The sequence below is a fragment of the Cherax quadricarinatus genome, chromosome 67, assembly GCF_038502225.1.
Source record: "Cherax quadricarinatus isolate ZL_2023a chromosome 67, ASM3850222v1, whole genome shotgun sequence".
NCBI lineage: Eukaryota > Metazoa > Arthropoda > Malacostraca > Decapoda > Parastacidae > Cherax > Cherax quadricarinatus.
The window spans coordinates 6727460-6750440 of record NC_091358.1 but is presented as its reverse complement, the minus strand read 5'-3'; the positions used below and the strand labels follow the sequence as shown (position 1 = coordinate 6750440).

General features: G+C 37.2%; 1 protein-coding gene across 6 annotated transcripts in view; it reads left to right on the top strand.

Annotated features, from left to right (window-relative positions):
* Positions 1 to 22981, top strand: part of SH3PX1 (sorting nexin 33-like protein SH3PX1) — a 108756-nt gene that overhangs the window by 68327 nt on the left and 17448 nt on the right. For all 6 annotated transcript variants that reach the window (XM_070099365.1, XM_070099363.1, XM_070099367.1 and 3 more), the window contains 6 exons: positions 10054 to 10226; positions 10732 to 10846; positions 11269 to 11506; positions 16667 to 16848; positions 17974 to 18140; positions 21755 to 21961. In XM_070099365.1, the coding sequence (XP_069955466.1) occupies positions 10054 to 10226; positions 10732 to 10846; positions 11269 to 11506; positions 16667 to 16848; positions 17974 to 18140; positions 21755 to 21961 (1082 nt within the window). The remainder of the gene's footprint in view (positions 1 to 10053; positions 10227 to 10731; positions 10847 to 11268; positions 11507 to 16666; positions 16849 to 17973; positions 18141 to 21754; positions 21962 to 22981) is intronic.

The window sequence follows — 22981 nt, the reverse complement described above, 5'->3', positions numbered from 1 at the left end:
ATGATCATTCCCTGAAATTATTGCTAATTATGCCATTGTGGCGATTTGTTATGCTGATAATCTGGCGATTTTCATCGAAACTAATTTTAAAAATTTAGGCACTTTATTTTACCATTAGTGTCATCACTATCATTATCATCATTACATATTTCCCACTTTCAATGGGTGGAGAGGCACTCGGCCAGAATGGACAGAAAGGTAGGAAGTGTTTGTAGTATAATTTACAGTACAGTATTTCAATTGTGTAACATTGTGTATATATTTATTAATTGCTCTTAAATTCTAAATGAGATTTGTTGATAAACTTAGTTGCTAATAGTGGTCATCCAGGTGCTTGAATAAATGCATGCAACTTTTTAGTGATATATTTTGAACCTTTTGTAATAAGTGAATGTAACAGTTCAGTTGTGTGCTCAAGATTCAAACTAATGGTCTGCAAATTATCATCTCGTTTTGTGACCCTCTGTGGTGTGGTGCATTAAAAGAATGGGCTGGTAATCTCAAACTGTGAGTTTAAATCCTGATCAACCTATTGAATTCAAGTTATATATAGGGAGATCTTATAAATAACCCAGACTTAAAAAGGGAATATTAGATGATATTTTGGTCTGTCCTGGACTATTATTAGATCACAACTGAGCAAGAAAAGAAGGGAAAACCAGAAGACAGGTCATGAAGAGGAAAGGAATTGAAGGGAGCAGTAGTAGTAGTAAGAGTGCTAGTGTCTAGTAGTGAGAGTGCTAGTGTCTTAACGATATCTTTTTAAAAATATAAAGGACCTGTCTATCTGTTGGAGTGTGAGCAGGGTAATATTTAGTAAAGGGATTCAGGGAAACTGGTTATTTAAATATAGCTGGACTTGAGTCCTGGAAATGGGAAGTACAATGCCTGCACTCTAAAGGAGGGGTTCGGGATATTAGCAGTTTGGAGGGATATGTTGTGTATCTTTATATGTATATGCTTCTAAACTGTTGTGTTCTGAGCATCTCTGCAAAAACAGTGATTATGTGAGTGAGGTGAAAGTGTTGAATGATGATGAAAGTATTTTCGTTTTGGGGATTTTCTTTCTTTTTGGGTCACCCTGCCTCGGTGGGAGATGGCCAACTTGTTAAAAAAAAAAAAAAAACACAAATGCAAGCAGTTTTCTACTCATGACAACTTTTCAAGAGGTTTATAAGAACTCAGACATATTTATAATTTCATGAATTAAATCCAGTCAAATGAGCAAGAGGAATGTAAGGGACTTGGAGGCAACCATGTGAGATCTTATGCTCAAAGAATGCAATAATTTTGAAACCACAACTATGAGGAAGATAACCTGGGTAAAAGGGAGCTTCAAAACAAGGGATGCCAAGCTTAATATAATTGTCAGGAAGTGGATTGTTTTGGTTAACAGAGTCATCTTTGTATTAAAGATAATATATTTACAAAAATACCTTGTAGAAACAACACGTATGCAGGCTTGTGTAAAGAACAAAAAGGCACAATACTGTAACTGGAACATTACACAAATAACCCGCACACAGAAAGGAACTTGTAACTACATTTTGGTCCGGCTTGTACCGTTGTTTACATCATGAACACTCCAAGACAATAGTGTTGAAATTTAATCCAGAAGCACCAGTAAGAAAGCTCTGGGAAGGTTGAACATTTTAATACAGCAGGAATGAAAAACTGCAATGATTGCAAATTATACAGTATCCAAGGTGACATGCATTTTGTTTTTAATACACTGGTCATCTCCCACTGAGGCAGGAAACACTTTCACCGTCAATTCACACTGTCGCTATCTTGCCAGAGATGTGTAGATACTGCAGTTCGGATGTCCCTCCAAACAGCAAATATCCCCACCCCTCCTTTAGAGTGCAGGCACTGTACTTCCCACCTCCAGTGGTGAATCCTGAAGCAGTTTACAGATTGTGCCATTAGATTTAATATTCAGTGGCGCAATCTGTGAGAAATAATACAATATCAAGAATAAACATACATACATTCCGAGTTTACAGTAAATAAATTCTGACTGGGCTGAGTGTGTTAATAAAATAGTAATCAACTTCTGCAATTGACTTGCATCTAGAAACAAGAACACCACACAGTTCCTACACATTATTGAGTTCCACCCAAAATTCATATGGCACCAAACCAAGATATATGTCCAGAAATGGCTACAATATATTAAGAATCTAAACCTCTTAAGTAATCCCTTATTAACAGAGAACACTCAAACACCAATATTACTGTAAATGCTTCAATTAAAATCCCTCATACTGAAGAGATTCTAAATATGCACATTAAAATAACCTTTTGTAAGATTAGGAGGTTTTCTAGATGGTGCAAAAATGTCCCAGTGAAAAGCAGAAATACAGTGGACCCCCGACTTTCGATCAGCTCCCAACTCGAACAATTATGTAAGTGTATTTTTGAAAGTGCTTTTGTAAGTGTATTTTTGGGGGTCTGAAACAGACTAATCTAATTTACAATACGTATTCCTTATGGGAACAAATTCGTTAGGTAATGGCACCTGAACAGACTTCTGGAATGAATTAATATCGTAAGTCGGGGGTCCACTGTATAAGTATATAGAGAGAGAACTCAGTATACATAGTGCTTAAGATTTTTCTAAAACCTCCATTTAACTATGATGGAAATTGTCAACAGACCCTTAACTGTCTTTAACCCTTTGACTGTTTTGGTCGTATATATACATCTTACGCGCCACTGTTTTGGATATATTTATACGCATAAATTCTAGCAGCTTCAAATCAAGCAGGAGAAAGCTGGTAGGCCCACATGTGAGAGAATGGGTCTGTGTGGTCAGTGTGCACCACATAAAAAAAAATCCTGCAGCACGCAGTGCGTAATGAGAAAAAAAAAAACTGACCGTTGTTTTGGATTAAAACACCGACTTTGAGGTGTATTTTCGTATATGTTACAAAAAACGCGATTCTAAAAGCTTAGAGATCTCCAGTGAATACTAGAAAGGACTGCCCTTCTAGCATCCAGCCTGTTACTGGGTTTTCGTAACAAGTAGTCAGTATCCTTGTCCAATTATCCATTAAAATTCAGTATTATTCAATAGTGCTTCAGGATTACAACTGGTAGGCTACTGACTAGAGAAATTAAAATTTAATAAATTTATTAAGTCTAGAGGTATATTATCAAATTAAATTAAATTAAATTAATCACAGTAATCAAAATAATATCACTTCTCTCGAGTTCAATATTATTGTGATGAAAGCACATATCACATTTATAATTCTTAAGTACCGTCTGGTACATTAACATTTAATAAGATATTACAAATATGTACAAATAAGTTTGTGTATGCGTGTAAGTGCTCTAAGTAGTTCACTATGTCTCACGACTCGACTAGACTTAAACAAGTGACTGACAAAGTCCTCACATAAACTAACTTCTTGACCGACTGGCAACCAGAACAGTCTGCTTGAACAATGAAAAGAATGCTAAGCCCAATAGCCATATAACAAGCGACTGCGACACAATCAGGATCAAGGAGATAATATAACGACACTAAGTAGGGACCATCAGCAGATCCTCCACAAAAGTTACAAAACTCCCATAATACTGAATCTAAGTTCAGCATAGGAAAAACCCGACTGTGACATTACACAGAAACCAGTACAAAATTAGGTCAGAAGCTATAGCTAAGGACCTGAGATGTTCAGAGTGTCTAAGCGACACACAACCTCAGTACAACGTCGAAAATCACTAAGTCTATACAATGTTCTGTGAACAGAGTTCTACAGAACTAACAAGAATAATGAGACAGACAATCTGTCCAACCACCAAGCGAGTCTAGAGCAGACTGGATACTTCACGAGAGGTGAGGACACCCCCCCCCTCGATCACGTGATAGCTCCGTGGGCAGCAGTCGCCCAGCGAGAAGCCGGCAATATAACGAGCAAGGAGCGATAATTACAGTAGTTTGACAATCAAGACTTGAACTGAGCACTTAATATGTAACATCCTAACAATATGTAATATGTAACATCCTAACAACATAAGCTACGTCAAATAACAATATAAAGCAATATATTTACGATTTAGCTATTATCGCAAATATAAGCAATATAAAATTATATGAAAAGATAATATACATTATATATATACATAATCATTGTAACCCATTCAGGGGTTGCAACAGTATAGTATAGTATTATTGTTGTATTCTCGCTTTCATGGTCTCAAGTGATAAAATGGAAAGCATTTTACAGAAATAGAGATGATTTTGATTAGTTTCACGAAGAAAACGACTTTGAAATTGAGCTCAAAGTAGCGGAAATGTTCAGGATTAAGCAAATCACACCACATGTCCAATACACATCAACTGGGGAGTCTAATATTCTTTCACTAGTGCACTGATATTATTTATACCATTTTTACAATAATGCAGTAGTCTGCATAACAGTAAATTTTGTATTTTTGTATGAATAAAAAATCAAAATAGAAAGCAATAGTAATATAAGAGGGGCCTAGAGATGTGACTAATGAACAGAGGATATGTTATTTTAGTGCCAAGAATGTCTGCATTGTTTATTCTGGACCCTATTTTGAAATTGGCATCTTTTTTAATTTGTGTGAAATTGGCCAAATTGCCAATTTCTGACCACTTTGTTGGGTAGTTCAAATCGGTAAATGGGCAGTTTCTTGTACTCGACTGCTAGAAAAAATGGAGTTCTAAAGAAATAGCTATGAGTTTGGTCAACTGGAACAATGGAATTGGCCAAAACAGGGCTCAAAGTCAGCGAAATCGCCAATGTGTATATGTCACCGAGACCGCTAACTTCGCAGGAGCATAATTCCGTGAGTTTTCTACCAAATTTCATACTTTTGGCGTCATTACCATCGGAAAAAGATTATCATTTCGTAAGAATTTTTTTTTTTTTTCCAAAAATTTTGCGACGTAGAATGACAGTTTTGGAAAGGGGCTTGCAGCAGTCAAAGGGTTAAGGAGCTAGAGAAATTGTTCCAAGCCATTCCTGATTAGCTGGACTGTGGTGCCCATGTCAGACTGTGAGCAGCAAGTATCAACAACTTGACTGAACAGACTATCAGCCAGGAAGCCTGATCTGAGACTGGGTCATAGAGGATATGATTCCCAGAACCTCCAATAGGTAGATGATTCCCAGAACCATCAATAGGTAGATGATTCCCAGAACCATCAATAGGTAGATGATTCCCAGAACCATCAATAGGTAGATGATTCCCAGAACCATCAATAGGTAGATGATTCCCAGAACCATCAATAGGTAGATGATTCCCAGAACCATCAATAGGTAGATGATTCCCAGAGCCATCAATAGGTAGATGAGGTAAGTAGACCTTTCTACTGAGGAACATGAATGAGTTTAGCTTAATGCATGCTGTGCTATTCTAGCCTTTGTAATTTTTTTTTCCTTTTTAATTTGAGAATGCTCTGCACAGTACAATGTCTCATTTAAAATTTTGTGTAATTCAATTTTTCAAATACAAGGTTTAATAAAGAATTTAAAAATTCCAAAAATAATCCACTATTAATCTTGCCTGCAGAAAAAAAAGTAACTTCATGTGTAGCATGTTTTTCCAATCCACTAAATGTTTTGACATTTCCTAAGCATGTACTTATGCTAGAATTTATGAAGTTCGTCTCACTTTACAATGTTCAAGGAAATTCCTCCAGATTCCATTTTTATTGATATGAACTGGAGTTTTCTGCTCATGGTTATTTTTGCTCTTCACTAGAATCCTTCATGGTTGTGCAGGTTTTTGGTGTAATAATTATGCAGAAAATTCGGAGTGTGGAAATTAGAAGGTATGGAGTTAATAAAAGTATTAGTCAGAGGGCTGAAGAGAGGTTGTTGAGGTAGTTTGGTCATTTAGAGAGAATGGATCAAAGTAGAATGACATGGAGAGCGTATAAATCTGTAGGGGAAGGAAGGCGGGGTAGGGGTCATCCTTGAAAAGGTTGGAGGGAGGGGGTAAAGGAGGCTTTCTGGGCGAGGGGCTTGGACTTCCAGCAAGCGTGCATGAGCGTGTTTGATAAGAATGAATGGAGACAAATGGTATTTAGGACCTGACGAGCTGTTGGAGTGTGAGCAGGGTAATATTTAGCGAAGTGATTCACAGAACCGGTTATTTTTACATAGCCGGACTTGAGTCTTGGAAATGGGAGGTACAATGCCTGTACTTTAAAGGAGGGGTTTGGGATATTGGCAGTTTGGAGGGATATGTTGTGTATCTTTATACGTATATACTTCTAAACTGTTGTATTCTGAGCACCTCTGCAAAAACAGTGATTGTTTGAGTGAGGTGAAAGTGTTGAATGATGGTGAAAGTATTTTCTTTTTGGGGATTTTCTTTCTTTTTGGGTCACTCTGCCTCGGTGGGAGACGGCCGACTTGTTAAAAAAAAAAATATATATATATACAGTGGACCCCCGCATAACGATTACCTCCGAATGTGACCAATTATGTAAGTGTATTTATGTAAGTGCGTTTGTACGTGTATGTTTGGGGGTCTGAAATGGACTAATCTACTTCACAATATTTCTTATGGGAACAAATTCGGTCAGTACTGGCACCTGAACATACTTCTGGAGTGAAAAAAATATCGTTAAGCGGGGGTCCACTGTATATATATATATATATATATATACAGTGGACCCCCAACTTACGATATTAATTCGTTCCAGAAGGCTGTTCGAGTGCTGTTACCAAACAAATTTACTCCCATGAGGAATATCGTAACTTAGATTAGTCTGTTTCAGACCCCCAAAAATACACTTACAGAAGGACTTACAAAAATACACTTACATAATTGATTGAGTTGGGAGATGTTCGTAAGTCAGGGGTCCACTGTATATACGTATCTATATATTTATTTATTTATTTATGTTTTTATTTGAACACGTCAACTGTTTCCCACCCAGGCAGGGTGACCCAAAAAGAAAGAGTAAATTTAGTGAGAGAGAATTTAATATGTATTTTTAAGGATAGAGTAAGATGAGATTTTGTTTGGATTTTTAACCCTGGAGGGTTAGCCACCAAGGATAACCTAAGAAAGTCAGTGCATCATCAAGGGCTGTCTGTCATATTTCCATTGGGGGGTCCTTAACCCTTTGACTGTCGAGGTCGTATATATACGTCTTACGAGGTACCATGTTTGACGTATATATACTCATAAATTCTAGCAGCTTCAAATCAAGCAGGAGAAAGCTGGTAGGCCCACATGTGAGAGAATGGGTCTGTGTGGTCAGTGTGCACCATATAAAAAATCCTGGAGCATGCATTGAATAATGAGAAAAAAAAAAACTCCGACCGTTTTTTTTAATTAAAAGGCCGACTTTGTGGTCTATTTTCGTATAGTATTTAGGGTTGTATTCTCGTTTTCTTGGTCTCATTTGATAAAATGGAAAACATATTATAGAAATAGAGGTGATTTTGATTGATTTTACTATAAAAATAACCTGGAAATGGAGCCCAAAGTAGGGGAAATGTTTCATTTTTGCCGATGTTCAAAAGTAAACAAATGATGTCATTGTCCAATAAATGTCCAACTAATCATTCTAACATGCAGTCAATGGGTTGATGTTATTTATACAATTATTACAGTTTGAATAAAAATTCAAAATAGAAAGCAAGAGTAATATCTGAGGGGCCTGGAGACATGACTGATGAACAAAGAAAATGTTATTTTATAGCCAGGAATATCTGCATTGTTCATTCTGGACCTTATTTTGAAATTGTCATATTTTTTAATTTGTGAAATTGGCCAAATTGCAAATTTCTGACCACATTATTGGGTAGTTGAAATCGGTAAATGGGCAGTTTCTTGTACTCAATAGAAAAAATGGATTTCTAAAAAAATAGTTATGAGTTTGGTCGACTGGAACAATGGAATTAGCCGAAAATAGGGCTCAAAGTGGGCGAAATCGCCAATTTGTAAATGTCGCCGAGGCCGCTAATTTTGCGAGAGCGTAATTCCGTCAGTTTTCCATCAAATTTTGTGTTTTTGGTGTCATTACAATCGGGAAAATATTCTCTATCATTTCATAAGATTTTTTTTTTTTTTTTTTAAATTTTGTGACACCAGGAGATACTTCAGAATTGGGGTTGTGACAGTCAAGGGGTTAAATCTTGTCTCCCAGGATGCGACCCACATCAGTCGTCTAAAACCCAGGTACTTGCTTGCTAGGTGAACGGGACAACAGGTGGAAGAAAACACGCTCAGTGTTTCCACCCTTGCCAGGAATCGAATCATGGACACTCAGTGTTTGAAGCAAGAGCATTGCCTACCAGGCCAGTATACCAGTATAATCAACTGGAACCAGTGAGACCTTTGCTACGTGTAAACTTCTAAATTCAAGGATATAGTGTATAACTCATGAATGGTAAAGGGTTCAAACCCATGGCAAGTCTGTCCTAGAACTGTATTATTTAGTGATAGTGCCTTTGATTCACACCTGAAGGACCCAAGCTCATTCCTGGCTAGGTAGAGCCTAGTAGTAAATAGATACACCAAGCAGTAAAATAGATACCTGGGTATTGACTGCTGTGGGTAGCATCCTGGTGCTGAGGTAGTATAACAGCTCTTAGCCTGTAAATTCAGTGTTGTTAAAAATACATAGTGTATTTTTGTAAGTGCTTCTGTAAGTGTATTTTTGGGGGTCTGAAACGGACTAATCTAATTTACAATATTCCTTAAGGGAGCAAATTTGTTCGGTAACGGCACCCGAACAGCCTTCTGGAACGAATATCATAAGTCGGGGGTCCACTGTACAGCCTCTCCTCACTTAACGACAGAGTTCCGTTCCTGAGACCACATCGTTAAACAAATTCATTGCTAAGTGAGTGGCATACTATAATGGTAGTGGTTTGTGTCAGTCATCTTTGATATTGTTTTAATGTCACCTTTGCACCATTTATAACATTTCTGGTATATTTGTTTATTTCAATATACAGTACAGTAGTGTACTGTATATTGAAATAAACAAAATAGAGGAAGTCATTTCTAATATACAGTATTTAGGTATAATTACTGGTCAGAGAGCCCATCGTAAATCCGACGCATCGGTAAATGAGTACGTCACTAAGTGAGGAGAGGCTGTATATTGTATACATATTTGCATAAAATACTTCCTTGAATAAGGGTCTCTTGTTCCAAACAGTATTATTATTTGAGATTTTAAGAATGAGATCAAAAGGCCTAAAGAGAGAGAAGCTCAGGAATAAGCAATGTTTCCACTAATTACTTCCATATGTCTGCATTTTAAGTAATGTTGGAAATGGAAATTTTGTAGACTAATGCATTGTTTCTTAGTGTGCCACAGCTCTTGTAATATTCCACATATTGCCTAGAATAGCAGTACTGTATATAAATTTCATGAATTCATACGCGAATTTTGTTGTGAAGTATTTTTTAATTATTGTTTAAGTATAGTACTTTTTAAATTTATTAACTTATAAATTGTAGTTGAAGAGTAGTCTTTCATTTTATAAATAATTTTAATAGTTGAACAGCTGAAGCACAACAGATATAAACTAAAAAACTTAACCCATTTAGGAAGCATAATAAGAATTTAATAACTTTATATATGAGTGGTTAAAGGTTAACAGTGAAAGGTAAGCAGTGATTTCATTCATCGGGCAAGGAGGTATAGCATCTTTTAGGAGTGAGGAAAAGCCAGATGTGAGTGAGGGAGGGTAATGCATGAGGCAGTGGGAGAATGAAAGAGGGTAAAGCAGCTGTGATAGATAAGATCAAAGGAAAGGGGTTCTGTAGTTTTGGAGTGGTTGGTAGCAACCCTCCAGACCCCCATTTTGACACTTTCAGGTACCATTCCTTTAATTTTGAATTCTCTATTTTTAATTCATATACTTAGTATTTTTTTTTACCCTCATTGGCGTTCTTTCCCGAGTTATTTGCTAACATTTATTTTAAAGACTTTACAATTAAATATTGAAGATGGGACACTAAGAGATAAGTTCTGCTCCTGAAATCACAGAAAGGTAAATCACTTGGAGTAATTTAAAATCCTTTCATTGTATTTCCTAGGAGCAGGTAAAGCATCAGTTGACGAGAAAGATAAGGTTTTCGTGGAAGACTATGGAAATGGGCCAGTGTGGAAGCCAAACTCAAACGAGTTTACATGCGCCATAACATCTCCAAAAAAAGAATCAAAGTTTCATGGAATGAAGAGTTTCATTGCATACACACTGATGCCTTCAGTAAGTATTAGCTATGTACTGTGTATACATTTTTTTTTTTTATCTTGATAGTTGTATCCTGCCATGGCAAGAGTTACCCAGTGTTTTTGTCTAAATAAAATCCCCATTCAGGATACATGAAATAATTAGGGTATAACCAAATGCCTGCAAATAAGATTCTGGACGTTGTTGCATTTTTATTTCTACATTTACAGATAGTGTGCATGACTATGGGCTTTACATTGTAGGAACTAGTATATACTCTTAACTTATTATTGTAGCTCTAATGTATCATGATGGGGAAATGGTTATCTTATTAGTGTTCCATACATTTGGGATTTGCATGTGTCATAACATACTGATAAATGCATATGATTTATGTTAACTTTCTTGATACTGTTGGCAATAAAGATAACTTGAGGAAACATTCTTGTACATTAGGTAAAGTTTTGACTGTAGTTTGTGTACGTATCTTAAAAATAAGCTTTATTCCTACTTATATGTAAACCCTCTGTGCTTATTTCAGTTCTCATCAACGCCAGTTTCAAGGAGATATAAGCATTTTGATTGGATACAAGGTCGTTTAAGTGAAAAGTTTCCTTTGATACCAATACCTCCATTACCTGAAAAACAAATCTCGGGTGAGTGTCAGCTTTTCCACTTATTGTATTGGAATGTTACACCATTAATTAATTAAGAATGATAATTATGTTTGCATTTTATTTGAGACTTGCTTACAGCATTTTAAAAATCTTGAATGTTAAAATAGAATTATTGTACTTCATTATTAAAGCCTGTTCACAGTACTTAAGAACTTAATGGAGAACTGATTATGATTGGTGAATGAATATTTTAAAACTATGCACACCTGGGATATTCTCTTAGTCTTTTTTACAAAATAATTGTGTTTGTGCACCTCTTTAAGCACAGCTGTGAAATGAGTGGCAGTGAATGTGTTAATTTTCTTTTGTCTTGTCTTGCCTTAGTTTTAAACAGCTGATGTTTTAAAAAATTATGCCTCTTAATATTTGTGTAGATTTAAAAAAAAATAACTTTTTTATAGGAAGATTTGAAGATGACTTGATAGAGTACAGGATGACAATGCTCCAGTCATGGGTGGATCGGATATGCAGGCATCCTGTAATATCTCAGTGTGAGGTCTTTCATCACTTTGTTACGTGTCCTAATGATGAGAAGCTATGGAAAACTGGGAAACGCAGAGCTGAAAGTGATAAGTTGGTTGGGGCTAACTTCTACCTGGCAATTGAACGACCAGACACGGCTTTGGATGTCATGCAAACGTAAGTTAAACCTTTGTGTTTAGGAATGAGTGATCTCCGCATAAGGACTGAGTGATCTTTGCATTAGGACTGAGTGATCTCTGCATTGGGATTGAGTGATCTCTGCATTTCTGATGTAAGAACCAATATTTTATACTACTGTATGACACTGATCACAAGTCAGCCCTATCGATAAGATGGGAGGGGAGTTTATACTTTCACTACAAAAAGTATAACTTTACATAACCCCTGGTACTTGTTTAAGTGTGATAATAATAAAAAAAATGTTTTCAGTCATGATAGTTGGTGGTAAATAGTGTTTTTTCTGCATCTGCAGTCAACTCATTCAGTGTTTTCATGTCCTCTGGGGAAGCTGGCTACATCAGTTTAAACTCGAGTCACAGGTTTAAACTGATGGAGCCAAATTAGCTCTTTTCTGCATAGCAGTCATCAGTATTGATGTCATGTTTCTATATTGGAAATTTAACTGCATGAGTTTGGTTATTATACTTGTACTTTGTGATGTATAAACAAGCACCTATTATTAAGTTGTGAAAAGATAATGGTCTGGGACATGCCGAAGTATTGTTTAAAGTTTCCTCTCCAAATTTGGGGCTGGTTTTGTGTTCATATTGACGTGCTGTTGGAGTGTGAGCAAAATAACATTTATGAAAGGATTCAGGGACACTGGTTAATTCTGGGAAGTATAGTGCCTGCATGCTGAAGAATGGGTGTTGGTATGTGCAGTTATTTAATTAACCCTTTGAGGGTTTTCGTCGTACTAGTACGTCTTACGAGTAGGGGTTTTTGACGTACTAGTACTCATAAATTCTAGCGGCCTCAAATCTAGTGGGAGAAAGCTGGTAGGCCTTCATATGAAAGAATGGGTCTATGTGGTCAGTGTGCACAGTTTAAAAAAAATCCTGCAGCACACAGTGCATAATGAGAAAAAAAAAATTTTTACCATTTTTTTTTAATAAATCAGCGACTTTGCAGTGTATTTTCGTATAGTATTTATTGTTCTATTCTAGTTTTCTTGGTCTCATTTTATAGAATGGAAGACATATTACAGAAATTGAGATGATTTTGACTGGTTTTACAATGAAAGGTGCCTTGAAATTGAGCTCAAAGTAGCAGAAATGTTCGATTTTTACCAAACTTCAAAAGTAAACAAATCGTGCCAAGCGTGCAATACACGTCAACTGGTGAGTCTAATATTCTTTCACAAGTGCACCAATAATATTTATACCATTTTTTACACTAATGCAGTAGTCTGCATAACAGTAAATCTTATATTTTTTGTGAGAATAAAAATTCAAAGTGGAAAGCAAAAGAATATAAGAGGGGCCTTGAGACGTGACTAATGACTAGAGGAAATGTCATTTTAGTGCCAGGAATGTCTATCTTGTTTATTCTGGACCCTATTCGGAAATTGGCATCTTTTGAAATTTGTGTGAAATTGGCAAAATTGCTAAATTCTGACCACTGTACTGGATAGTTGAATTTATAAATGGGTGGTTTCTTGCACCCATTCGATAGAAAAAATGGAGTTCTAGCGAAATATTCATGTTTTTTGTCGACTAGTACAGTGAAATTGGCCGAAAATGGGGCTCAAAGTGGGCAAAATCGCCGATGCGTAAACATCGCCGAGACCGCTAACTTTGCGAGAGCATAATTCCGTAAGTTTTCTATCAAATTTCAAACTTTTGGTGTCGTTATGATCGGAAAAAGATTCTCTATCTTTTCATAAGAGAAAATAATTTTTTTTTTTTTTTAAATTTGGCCGACCCTGAGAACGAGTTTCGGAGAGGGCCTGTCGACTCTCAAAGGGTTAACTAGTGTAGGCATGCCTCTGGCAAGATAGTGATCAAGTGAATGATGATGAAAGTGTTTCTTCTTGTTTTTGGGTCACCCTGCTTTGGTGGGCAACAGCCAGTGTATTAATAAGTAAAAAATTGAGAAAGATAATTGGAAACATCATGAAAAAAGCTAAAGTTGTAATTTAATAGGTATTTGACGAAGAATTACAAATGTGCAACATCTGGGTATCTCTGTTGTAGATGTTTCGTCATCCAGTGGCTTTATCAATACAAATGCAAGGGCATGATTGGAAGGCAGTTAAAATATATGCACAACCAAGGCTGAGGAACTGATTACCTCATCTTTTGTATATATTTCTACTGTCTTCCAACTTTTTTTTTTTTAACATGTCGGCCGTTTCTCACCGAGGCAAGGTGACCCAAAAAGAAAAAAAAAAAAAAGAAAGAAAAACTTTCATCATCATTTAACTCTTTCACCATCACTCATACATAATCACTGTCCCTCCAAACTGCCAATATCACAAACCCCTCCTTTAACCCGTAAACGGTCCAAATGTATATGTACGTTTTTTCAACATTTGAAAGTATGTAAAAAAAGTAGATCTTCTTTTTGTTTTTTTACATTTGAAAATGTGTAAAAAACTTTGATCTACTTTTTTTTTGTTATATTTGAAAATATGTAAAAAAAACGTAGATCTACTTTTGTAGCACTATACATGTGAACGTAGATCTGCTTGGACCGTTTACGGGTTAAAGTGCAGGCATTGTACTTCTCATTTCATGGACTCGAGTCTGGCTAACCAGTTTCCCTGAATTCCTTCACAGTTATGTCCTTGAATTTGTATTGATAAAGCCATTGGATGGCAAAATATCTACAATAAAGATACCCAGATGTTTCACATAATGTTATTCTTCATCTTGTCAGTATTGTACACATATATCTTAAATTTTTTTATTTTTATTATCACACTGGCCGATTCCCACCAAGGCAGGGTGGCCCGAAAAAGAAAAACTTTCACCATCATTCACTCCATCACTGTCTTGCCAGAAGGGTGTTTTACACTACAGTTTTTAAACTGCAACATTAACACCCCTCCTTCAGAGTGCAGGCACTGTACTTCCCATCTCCAGGACTCAAGTCCGGCCTGCCGGTTTCCCTGAATCCCTTCATAAATGTTACTTTGCTCACACTCCAACAGCACGTCAAGTATTAAAAACCATTTGTCTCCATTCACTCCTATCAAACACGCTCACGCATGCCTGCTGGAAGTCCAAGCCCCTCGCACACAAAACCTCCTTTACCCCCTCCCTCCAACCTTTCCTAGGCCGACCCCTACCCCGCCTTCCTTCCACTACAGACTGATACACTCTTGAAGTCATTCTGTTTCGCTCCATTCTCTCTACATGTCCAAACCACCTCAACAACCCTTCCTCAGCCCTCTGGACAACAGTTTTGGTAATCCCGCACCTCCTCCTAACTTCCAAACTACGAATTCTCTGCATTATATTCACACCACACATTGCCCTCAGACATGACATCTCCACTGCCTCCAGCCTTCTCCTCGCTGCAACATTCATCACCCACGCTTCACACCCATATAAGAGCGTTGGTAAAACTATACTCTCATACATTCCCCTCTTTGCCTCCAAGGACAAAGTTCTTTGTCTCCACAGACTCCTAAGTGCACCACTCACTCTTTTTCCCTCATCAATTCTATGATTCACCTCATCTTTCATAGACCCATCCGCTGACACGTCCACTCCCAAATATCTGAATACGTTCACCTCCTCCATACTCTCTCCCTCCAATCTGATATTCAATCTTTCATCACCTAATCTTTTTGTTATCCTCATAACCTTACTCTTTCCTGTATTCACCTTTAATTTTCTTCTTTTGCACACCCTACCAAATTCATCCACCAATCTCTGCAACTTCTCTTCAGAATCTCCCAAGAGCACAGTGTCATCAGCAAAGAGCAGCTGTGACAACTCCCACTTTGTGTGTGATTCTATATCTTTAACTCCACGCCTCTTGCCAAGACCCTCGCATTTACTTCTCTTACAACCCCATCTATAAATATATTAAACAACCACGGTGACATCACACATCCTTGTCTAAGGCCTACTTTTACTGGGAAAAAATTTCCCTCTTTCCTACATACTCTAACTTGAGCCTCACTATCCTCGTAAAAACTCTTCACTGCTTTCAGTAACCTACCTCCTACACCATACACCTGCAACATCTGCCACATTGCCCCCCTATCCACCCTGTCATACGCCTTTTCCAAATCCATAAATGCCACAAAGACCTCTTTAGCCTTATCTAAATACTGTTCACTTATATGTTTCACTGTAAACACCTGGTCCACACACCCCCTACCTTTCCTAAAGCCTCCTTGTTCATCTGCTATCCTATTCTCCGTCTTACTCTTAATTCTTTCAATTATAACTCTACCATACACTTTACCAGGTATACTCAACAGACTTATCCCCCTATAATTTTTGCACTCTCTTTTATCCCCTTTGCCTTTATACAAAGGAACTATGCATGCTCTCTGCCAATCCCTAGGTACCTTACCCTCTTCCATACATTTATTAAATAATTGCACCAACCACTCCAAAACTGTATCCCCACCTGCTTTTAACATTTCTATCTTTATCCCATCAATCCCGGCTGCCTTACCCCCTTTCATTTTACCTACTGCCTCATGAACTTCCCCCACACTCACAACTGGCTCTTCCTCACTCCTACAAGATGTTATTCCTCCTTGCCCTATACACGAAATCACAGCTTCCCTATCTTCATCAACATTTAACAATTACTCAAAATATTCCCTCCATCTTCCCAATACCTCTAACTCTCCATTTAATAACTCTCCTCTCCTATTTTTAACTGACAAATCCATTTGTTCTCTAGGCTTCCTTAACTTGTTAATCTCACTCCAAAACTTTTTCTTATTTAAATGTACAACATAATAGGTATTTGCATAGCAGAAAAGAATCAGTACCTAATTCAAACAGTGGAGAAAAATCAGGCAGGGAGGAGATTGGTGCTATGAAGCTCAAGTTACTTTACTTTATTATAAGGCTCTGAACCTACTTGGCAACCAGAAAATTCTATGTATATATATTTCCACAAACAAATGAAGCATTAAGGAATCTATTCTTTCATTAACTCAAATTTTGGCCTTGGCTTTTCTGCCGCACACCTCATATGGCCTGTGTAACTACGTGGAAAACTATAACATCGCAGATAAAAAATAATTGTGGAAAGTATTTTGTAATAAAACTGTATTACTCTTATATGATAAAATTGCATTTACTAATGTTGATAATTTATTAATCTTCATCTTTTCTATAGAGAGGCCAAACTTGAGGGTTACAATCGCTTCTTCTCCAATCTGGACGAGTCAGTAAAACTGCTCCAAAACACATGCATGGACCAAGCCAAAAAGCATCAGACAGCTTTTAAAAGGGAATATAATAAAATTTCTCATTCATTCTCTAAGCTTAGCAGAGCTTTTGATACAGATCCTTCAAACTGTGAGTATATATATAGTCAGTGTTTTAAATCTCTCTTAATATAAACCTGTCATAATTGTTTATATAATAATGCTTAATTATTAATGCACTTTTGTTGTTCAGATGATAATGTATTAAAAATAATACAATAATAATGTGGATTTCTATAAATTTAATTTTAATCTTATAAAGTGTTTCATTGTTAAATTAAAGCTGTACTTTCTTGTGCAGTTAAGTGTGACTCTTAAGTAGTCCATTTGTACATCTATGACATAGATAAACTGCCATGTTTTATAATTAATCTGGGATAATACAAAATCTTGCAAGAAATTCCATGAGGTGTATCTAATTTTCGAGGCACAAAGTACTATTCACAGATTTTTTGCTGCCTGTAAATTTGGAGCATAATAACATAAGATGTTATGATATTATAACTTATGATAGGTGCTGCTGAAGTGGATCTGCTGAAATTTATATACTAGTGTATATGCATGGCTCTTACCCACCAACTGTATGTTTGTCATGCCAGTTCTTGGGCAGCAGTATGTGTATAGTGCTTTGTGGCTTTGTTTTCCTGGGCTATAATTTATGTATGGTGTGCCCAGTTTCAGGGCATTATAATTTAGCACAAAATATAATTTTTTTTTTTTCAACAAACCGGCAGTATCCCACCAAGGCAGGGTGGCCCCCCCTAAAAAAAAAAAAGTTTCTCTTTTTAAATTTAGTAATTTATACAGGAGAAGGGGTTACTAGCCCCTTGCTCCTGGCATTTTAGTCGCCTCTTACAACATGCATAGCTTACGGAGGAAGAATTCTGTTCCACTTCCCCGTGGAGATAAGAGGAAATAAATAAGAACAAGAACTAGTAAGAAAATAGAAGAAAACCCAGAGGGGTGTGTATATATATATGCTTGTACATGTATGTGTAGTGTGACCTAAGTGCAAGTAGAAGTAGCAAGATGTACCTGAAACCTTGCATGTTTATGAGACAAAAAATGGACACCAGCAATCCTATCATGTAAAACAATTACGGGCTTTCGTTTTACACTCACTTGGCAGGACGGTAGTACCTCCCTGGGCGGCTGCTGTCTACCAACCTACTACCTAGATAATATAAAAAATATAATAATTTTTATTTTATGACAGGTGCACCTGGTTTGACAGAAGCCATTCACCATATGAGTGAAGCATATTCAGATATTGGTACTGTATTTGAGGAAGAGCCAAAACATGACTGGGATCCCTTGTGCCATCTTCTTTTTGAATACCGAGGTCTCATTGATGGTTTTCCCAGTGTCATTTCTATAACTAAGGTTTGTGTCATTGCTTGTATCATCTGTGTATTAATTTTGGTTTTCACCATAATTTTATATTGAATAATCAACGTCAGTTAAAAAAATGTGTATAGGTTAACCATTTCCATTAACCCAGTTTTAGCATTTTGAGTCTTTATTATCTTCCCACAAGGGCTAAACAAGCATGTTAAATACAGTATAATATTATGAAATTGTTGGCATTTTTTTTTTAATCTGGAATTTTTGTATATTTACCAGAACTTGTACATTATTGAAATCACAAATTGGTTGTAGATTTTACATTTTCTTTCTTTTTTGGGTCACCCTGTCTTGGTGGGAGACGATTGACGTGTTGAAAAAAAAAACGTGTAGATCAAGTGTTTACATTGAAGCATATATGTGAACAGTATTTAGATAAAGTTAGGGAAGTTTTCATTGCATTTATGGATTTAGAAAAGGCATATGATAGTGGATAGGGGAGGAATGTGACAGATGCTGCAGGTGTATGGAACAGGTAGTAAGTTACTAAATGCTGCAGAGAGTTTTTATGAGGAAAGTGAGGCTCAGGTTAGGGTGTGTAGGAGAGAGGGAGATTACTTCCTGGTAAAAGTAGGTCTTAGACAGGGATGTGTAATGTCACCATGGTTGTTTAATATATTTATAGATGGAGTTGTAAAAGAAGTAAATGCTAGAGTGTTGGGGAGAGGAGTAGGATTAAATTATGGGGAATCAACTACAAAATGGGAGTTGACACAGTTACTTTTTGCTGATGATACTGTGCTTATGGGAGATTCTAATGAAAAGTTGCAAAGGTTAGTGAACGTGTTGGGGAGGGTAAAGGTAGAAAGTTGAAAGTGAACATAGATAAGAGTAAGGTGATGAGGGTATCAAATGATTTAGATAAAGAAAAATTGGATATCACATTGGAGAGTGGGAGTATGGACGAAGTAAATGTTTTCAGATACAGTGAACCCTCGTTTTTCGTAAGGCTCGAATGTCATAATTTTCAGAAATCGTAACTTTTTTTCATCAAAACATTGACTCGCAAATTGTCATTTGACTCACAAATAGTCGTTCATCTGGGATGCGAACAACAGCTCCGAGCCGCCTCACACTCCATTCCCAGCCAGTGTGCCATTGTTTATCAGTGAGTGAAGATGATCCCACAAATTCATACGATACATTTCATAATATTCCATTCGTTTTAGTGCTTGCAACTGCTAAATAAGTCACCATAGTTCCAAAGAAAGCTTCTAGTGCTAGCCCTTTGGTAAAGAATGTGAGAAACGCACATAATTTAAGAAAAAGTTTGTAGAAAAATATGAAAGTGGTGGTGATAGAGTGGTAGCAGTTTTGAAAGTGGTAGCAGTTTTGAAAGTGGTTGCAGTTTTGATAGTGGTAGCAGTTTTGATAGTGGTAGCAGTTTTGATAGTGGTAGCAGTTTTGATAGTGGTAGCAGTTTTGATAGTGGTAGCAGTTTTGATAGTGGTAGTGGTGGTAGAGAATGGTAGTGATGGTGGTAGAGGGTGGTAGCAGTTGTGATAGTGGTAGAGGGTGGTAGTGATGGTGGTAGAAGGTGGTAGTGATAGTGGTAGAAGGTGGTAGTGATAGTGGTAGAGGGTGGTAGTGATGGTGGTAGAGGGTGGTAGCAGTTGTGATAGTGGTAGAGGGTGCCTTTTTCAGTGATTCAGCAATTCTACTAACTCCTCCAATGTTGTTGGAGTTATATAGGGCTACAGAAAACACCGCTGCCTCAGCTGCTGCTTCACCAGCATTATGGACGGCTTATGCTCTCAGTGGCCCTTGTACACCCAACAACACCAACTGAACACCTCTTGTAACATTCATAATGACTTATTTTATTCATTCTAGAGTATATTCTATGTTTCTATATTATTAATATTGTTTATTATGTCATATTAGTTGAATTGTGATAGATAAATAAGCCATAGTTAGTGAGGTGAAAGTGTTGAATGATGATGAAAGTATTTTCTTTTTGGGGATTTTCTTTTTTTTTGGGTCACCCTGCCTCGGTGGGAGATGGCCGACTTGTTAAAAAAAAAAAAATTCTCCAACAATAAACTTGCCTCCCCTCCCTCTGCCCCGTCTGCCATACATGAACAAGAGTCATCAATAAAGGTAAGTGTGATGTTAAATGTTCATTTATACATTTTATTAGTGCTTTGCATTTATTTGGCATTTTTTCTGCATGTAAATCTATATTTAAGCTAGGGAAGTGACCCCTGAAGTGACCTAGAGTCCTTATAGAGGGGGATTCCCCTTCCAAACAATAACCTCTCTTCCCTCTCTCCTCCTCCCTGTCTTCCATTCATCAACAACAGCCTTCAATAAAGGTAACTGTCATGTTGAATGTTCATTCTCTTGTGCATGTAAATCTACCTTTAAGGTAAAAAAAATTGTTTTGTTGGTACTTCTGGGTGTCTGGAATGAATTAATTGGATATACATTATTTCACATGGGGAAAATGGATTCGCAAATCGTCAATTTCGATAATAGTCACACTCTCTGGAATGGATTAATTACGAAAAATGAGGGTCCACTGTATTTGGGAGTTGACTTGTCAGCGGATGGGTTTATGAAGGATGAGGGTAACCATAGAATTGATGAAGGAAAAAAGGTGAGTGGTGTGTTGAGGTATCTGTGGAGACAAAAAAACGTTATTCTTGGAGGCAAAGAAGGAAATGTACGAAAGTATAGTAGTACCAACACTCTTATATGGGTGTGAAGCTTGGGTTGCAAATGTTGCAGCGAGGAAGCGGCTGGAGGCAGTGGAGATGTCCTGTCTAAGGGCAGTGTGTGGTGTAAATATTATGCAGAGAATTCGGAGTGTAGAAATTAGGAGAAGGTGTGGAGTTAATAAAAGTATTAGTCAGAGGGCTGAAGAATGGTTGTTGAGGTGGTTTGGTCGTTTAGAGAGAATTGATCAAAGTAGAATCACTTGGAGAGCGTGTAAATCTGTAAGGGAAGGAAGGCGGGGTAGGGGTCGTCCTCGAAAAGGTTGGAGGGAGGGGGTAAAGTAGGTTTTGTGGGCGAGGGGCTTGGACTTCCAGCAAGCATGTGTGAGCGTGTTAGATAGGAGCGAATGGAGACGAATGGTTTTTGGGACCTGACGAGCTGTTGGAATGTGAGCAGGGTAATATTTAGTGAAGGGAAACGGGTTATTTTTATATAGCTGGACTTGAGTATTGGAAATGGGAAATACAATGCCTGCACTTTAAAGGAGGGGTTTGGGATATTGGCAGTTTGGAGGGATATGTTATACATCTTTTTATATGCTTCTAAACTGTTGTATCTGGGCACCTCTGCAAAGACAGTGATTATGTATGAGTGGGGATTTTTTCTATTTTGGTCACCCTGCCTCTGTGGGAGACGGCCGACTTGTTGAAAAAAAAAATATATGTATATATACGTATATATAGATCTGTAAGCTGGATTTAAGAGTCTAAGAAATGGTAAGTATGGTGCTTGGTATGTTGCTGTTCAGAGGGTCATTGAATTGTGTCCTTACACTTCTGGCAAGACAGCTATTGAATAAGGAATGGTGAATGCATTTTCTTCTTTTAATCATTCTACACTGGTGCAAGATGGCCATTGTAATTTTTTTTTTTAAGGGAGCAATAGCAAAGAGAAGACAAGTTGAAAAGGAAGCCAATGAAGGACGGCTGGACTACGACCAAGTTCCCCCTATGGTGAGACGATCAGATACGATAGCTTATGCTCTTCATGCTGAAGTGGCTCATTTCCATCAAGAGAGAACAAGGGACTTCAAGAAAGCCATGACTTCCTTCCTTACTGAGCAAATAAACTTTTATCAGAAGGTAACAGATTGATTTGGTTTAATTTTATTGATATGATTAGGTTTAACTTGATAGATATAATTAAGTTTAGAACTGCAGCAGCTGCAATCAATTCCTTATACATTTTTTGAAGCTTTGTTTTTGTCTTGTTTACATAGTTCATTACTCAGTATTTAATAGTTATTAATTTATTTCTATAATGATTATTTTAATAACTGGTTTGAATAAAATTTGCAATGAAATGATGGTGTATTTAAATAAAAGACTAATTAATGTGTATTGAGGTTACATGATGAACAAATGAATGGGAATGGATTGGAGAGAGTAGGACCTGCCTAGCAGGGCCAATAGGCCTACCGCAGTGCTTATCTATTTTTTTTTTCTTCAACAAGTCGGCCATCTCCCACCGAGGCAGGGTGACCCAAAAAGAAAGAAAATCCCCTAAAAGAAAATACTTCCATCATCATTCAACACTCTCATCTCACTCACACATAATCACTGTTTTTGCAGAGGTGCTCAGAACACAACAGTTTAGAAGCATATACGTATAAAGATACACAACATATCCCTCCAAACTGCTAATATCCCGAACCCCTCCTTTAGAGTGCAGGCATTGTACTTCCCATTTCCAAGACTCAAGTCCAGCTATATAAAAATAACCGGTTTCCCTGAATCCCTTCACTAAATATTACCCTGCTCACACTCCAACAGATCATCAGGTCCCAAATACCATTCGTCTCCATTCACTTCTATCGAACACGGTCATGCACGCCTGCTGGAAGTCCAAGCCCCTCGCCCACAAAACCTCCCTTACCCCTTCCTTCCAACCTTTCGAGGACGACCCCTACCCCGCCTTCCTTCTCCTACAGATTTAAATGCTCTCCATGTCATTCTACTTTGATCCATTCTCTCAAAATGACCAAACCACCTCAACAACCCCTCTTCAGCCCTCTGACTAATACTTTTATTAACTCCACACCTCCTAATTTCCACACTCCGAATTTTCTGCATAATATTTACACCACACATTGCCCTTAGACA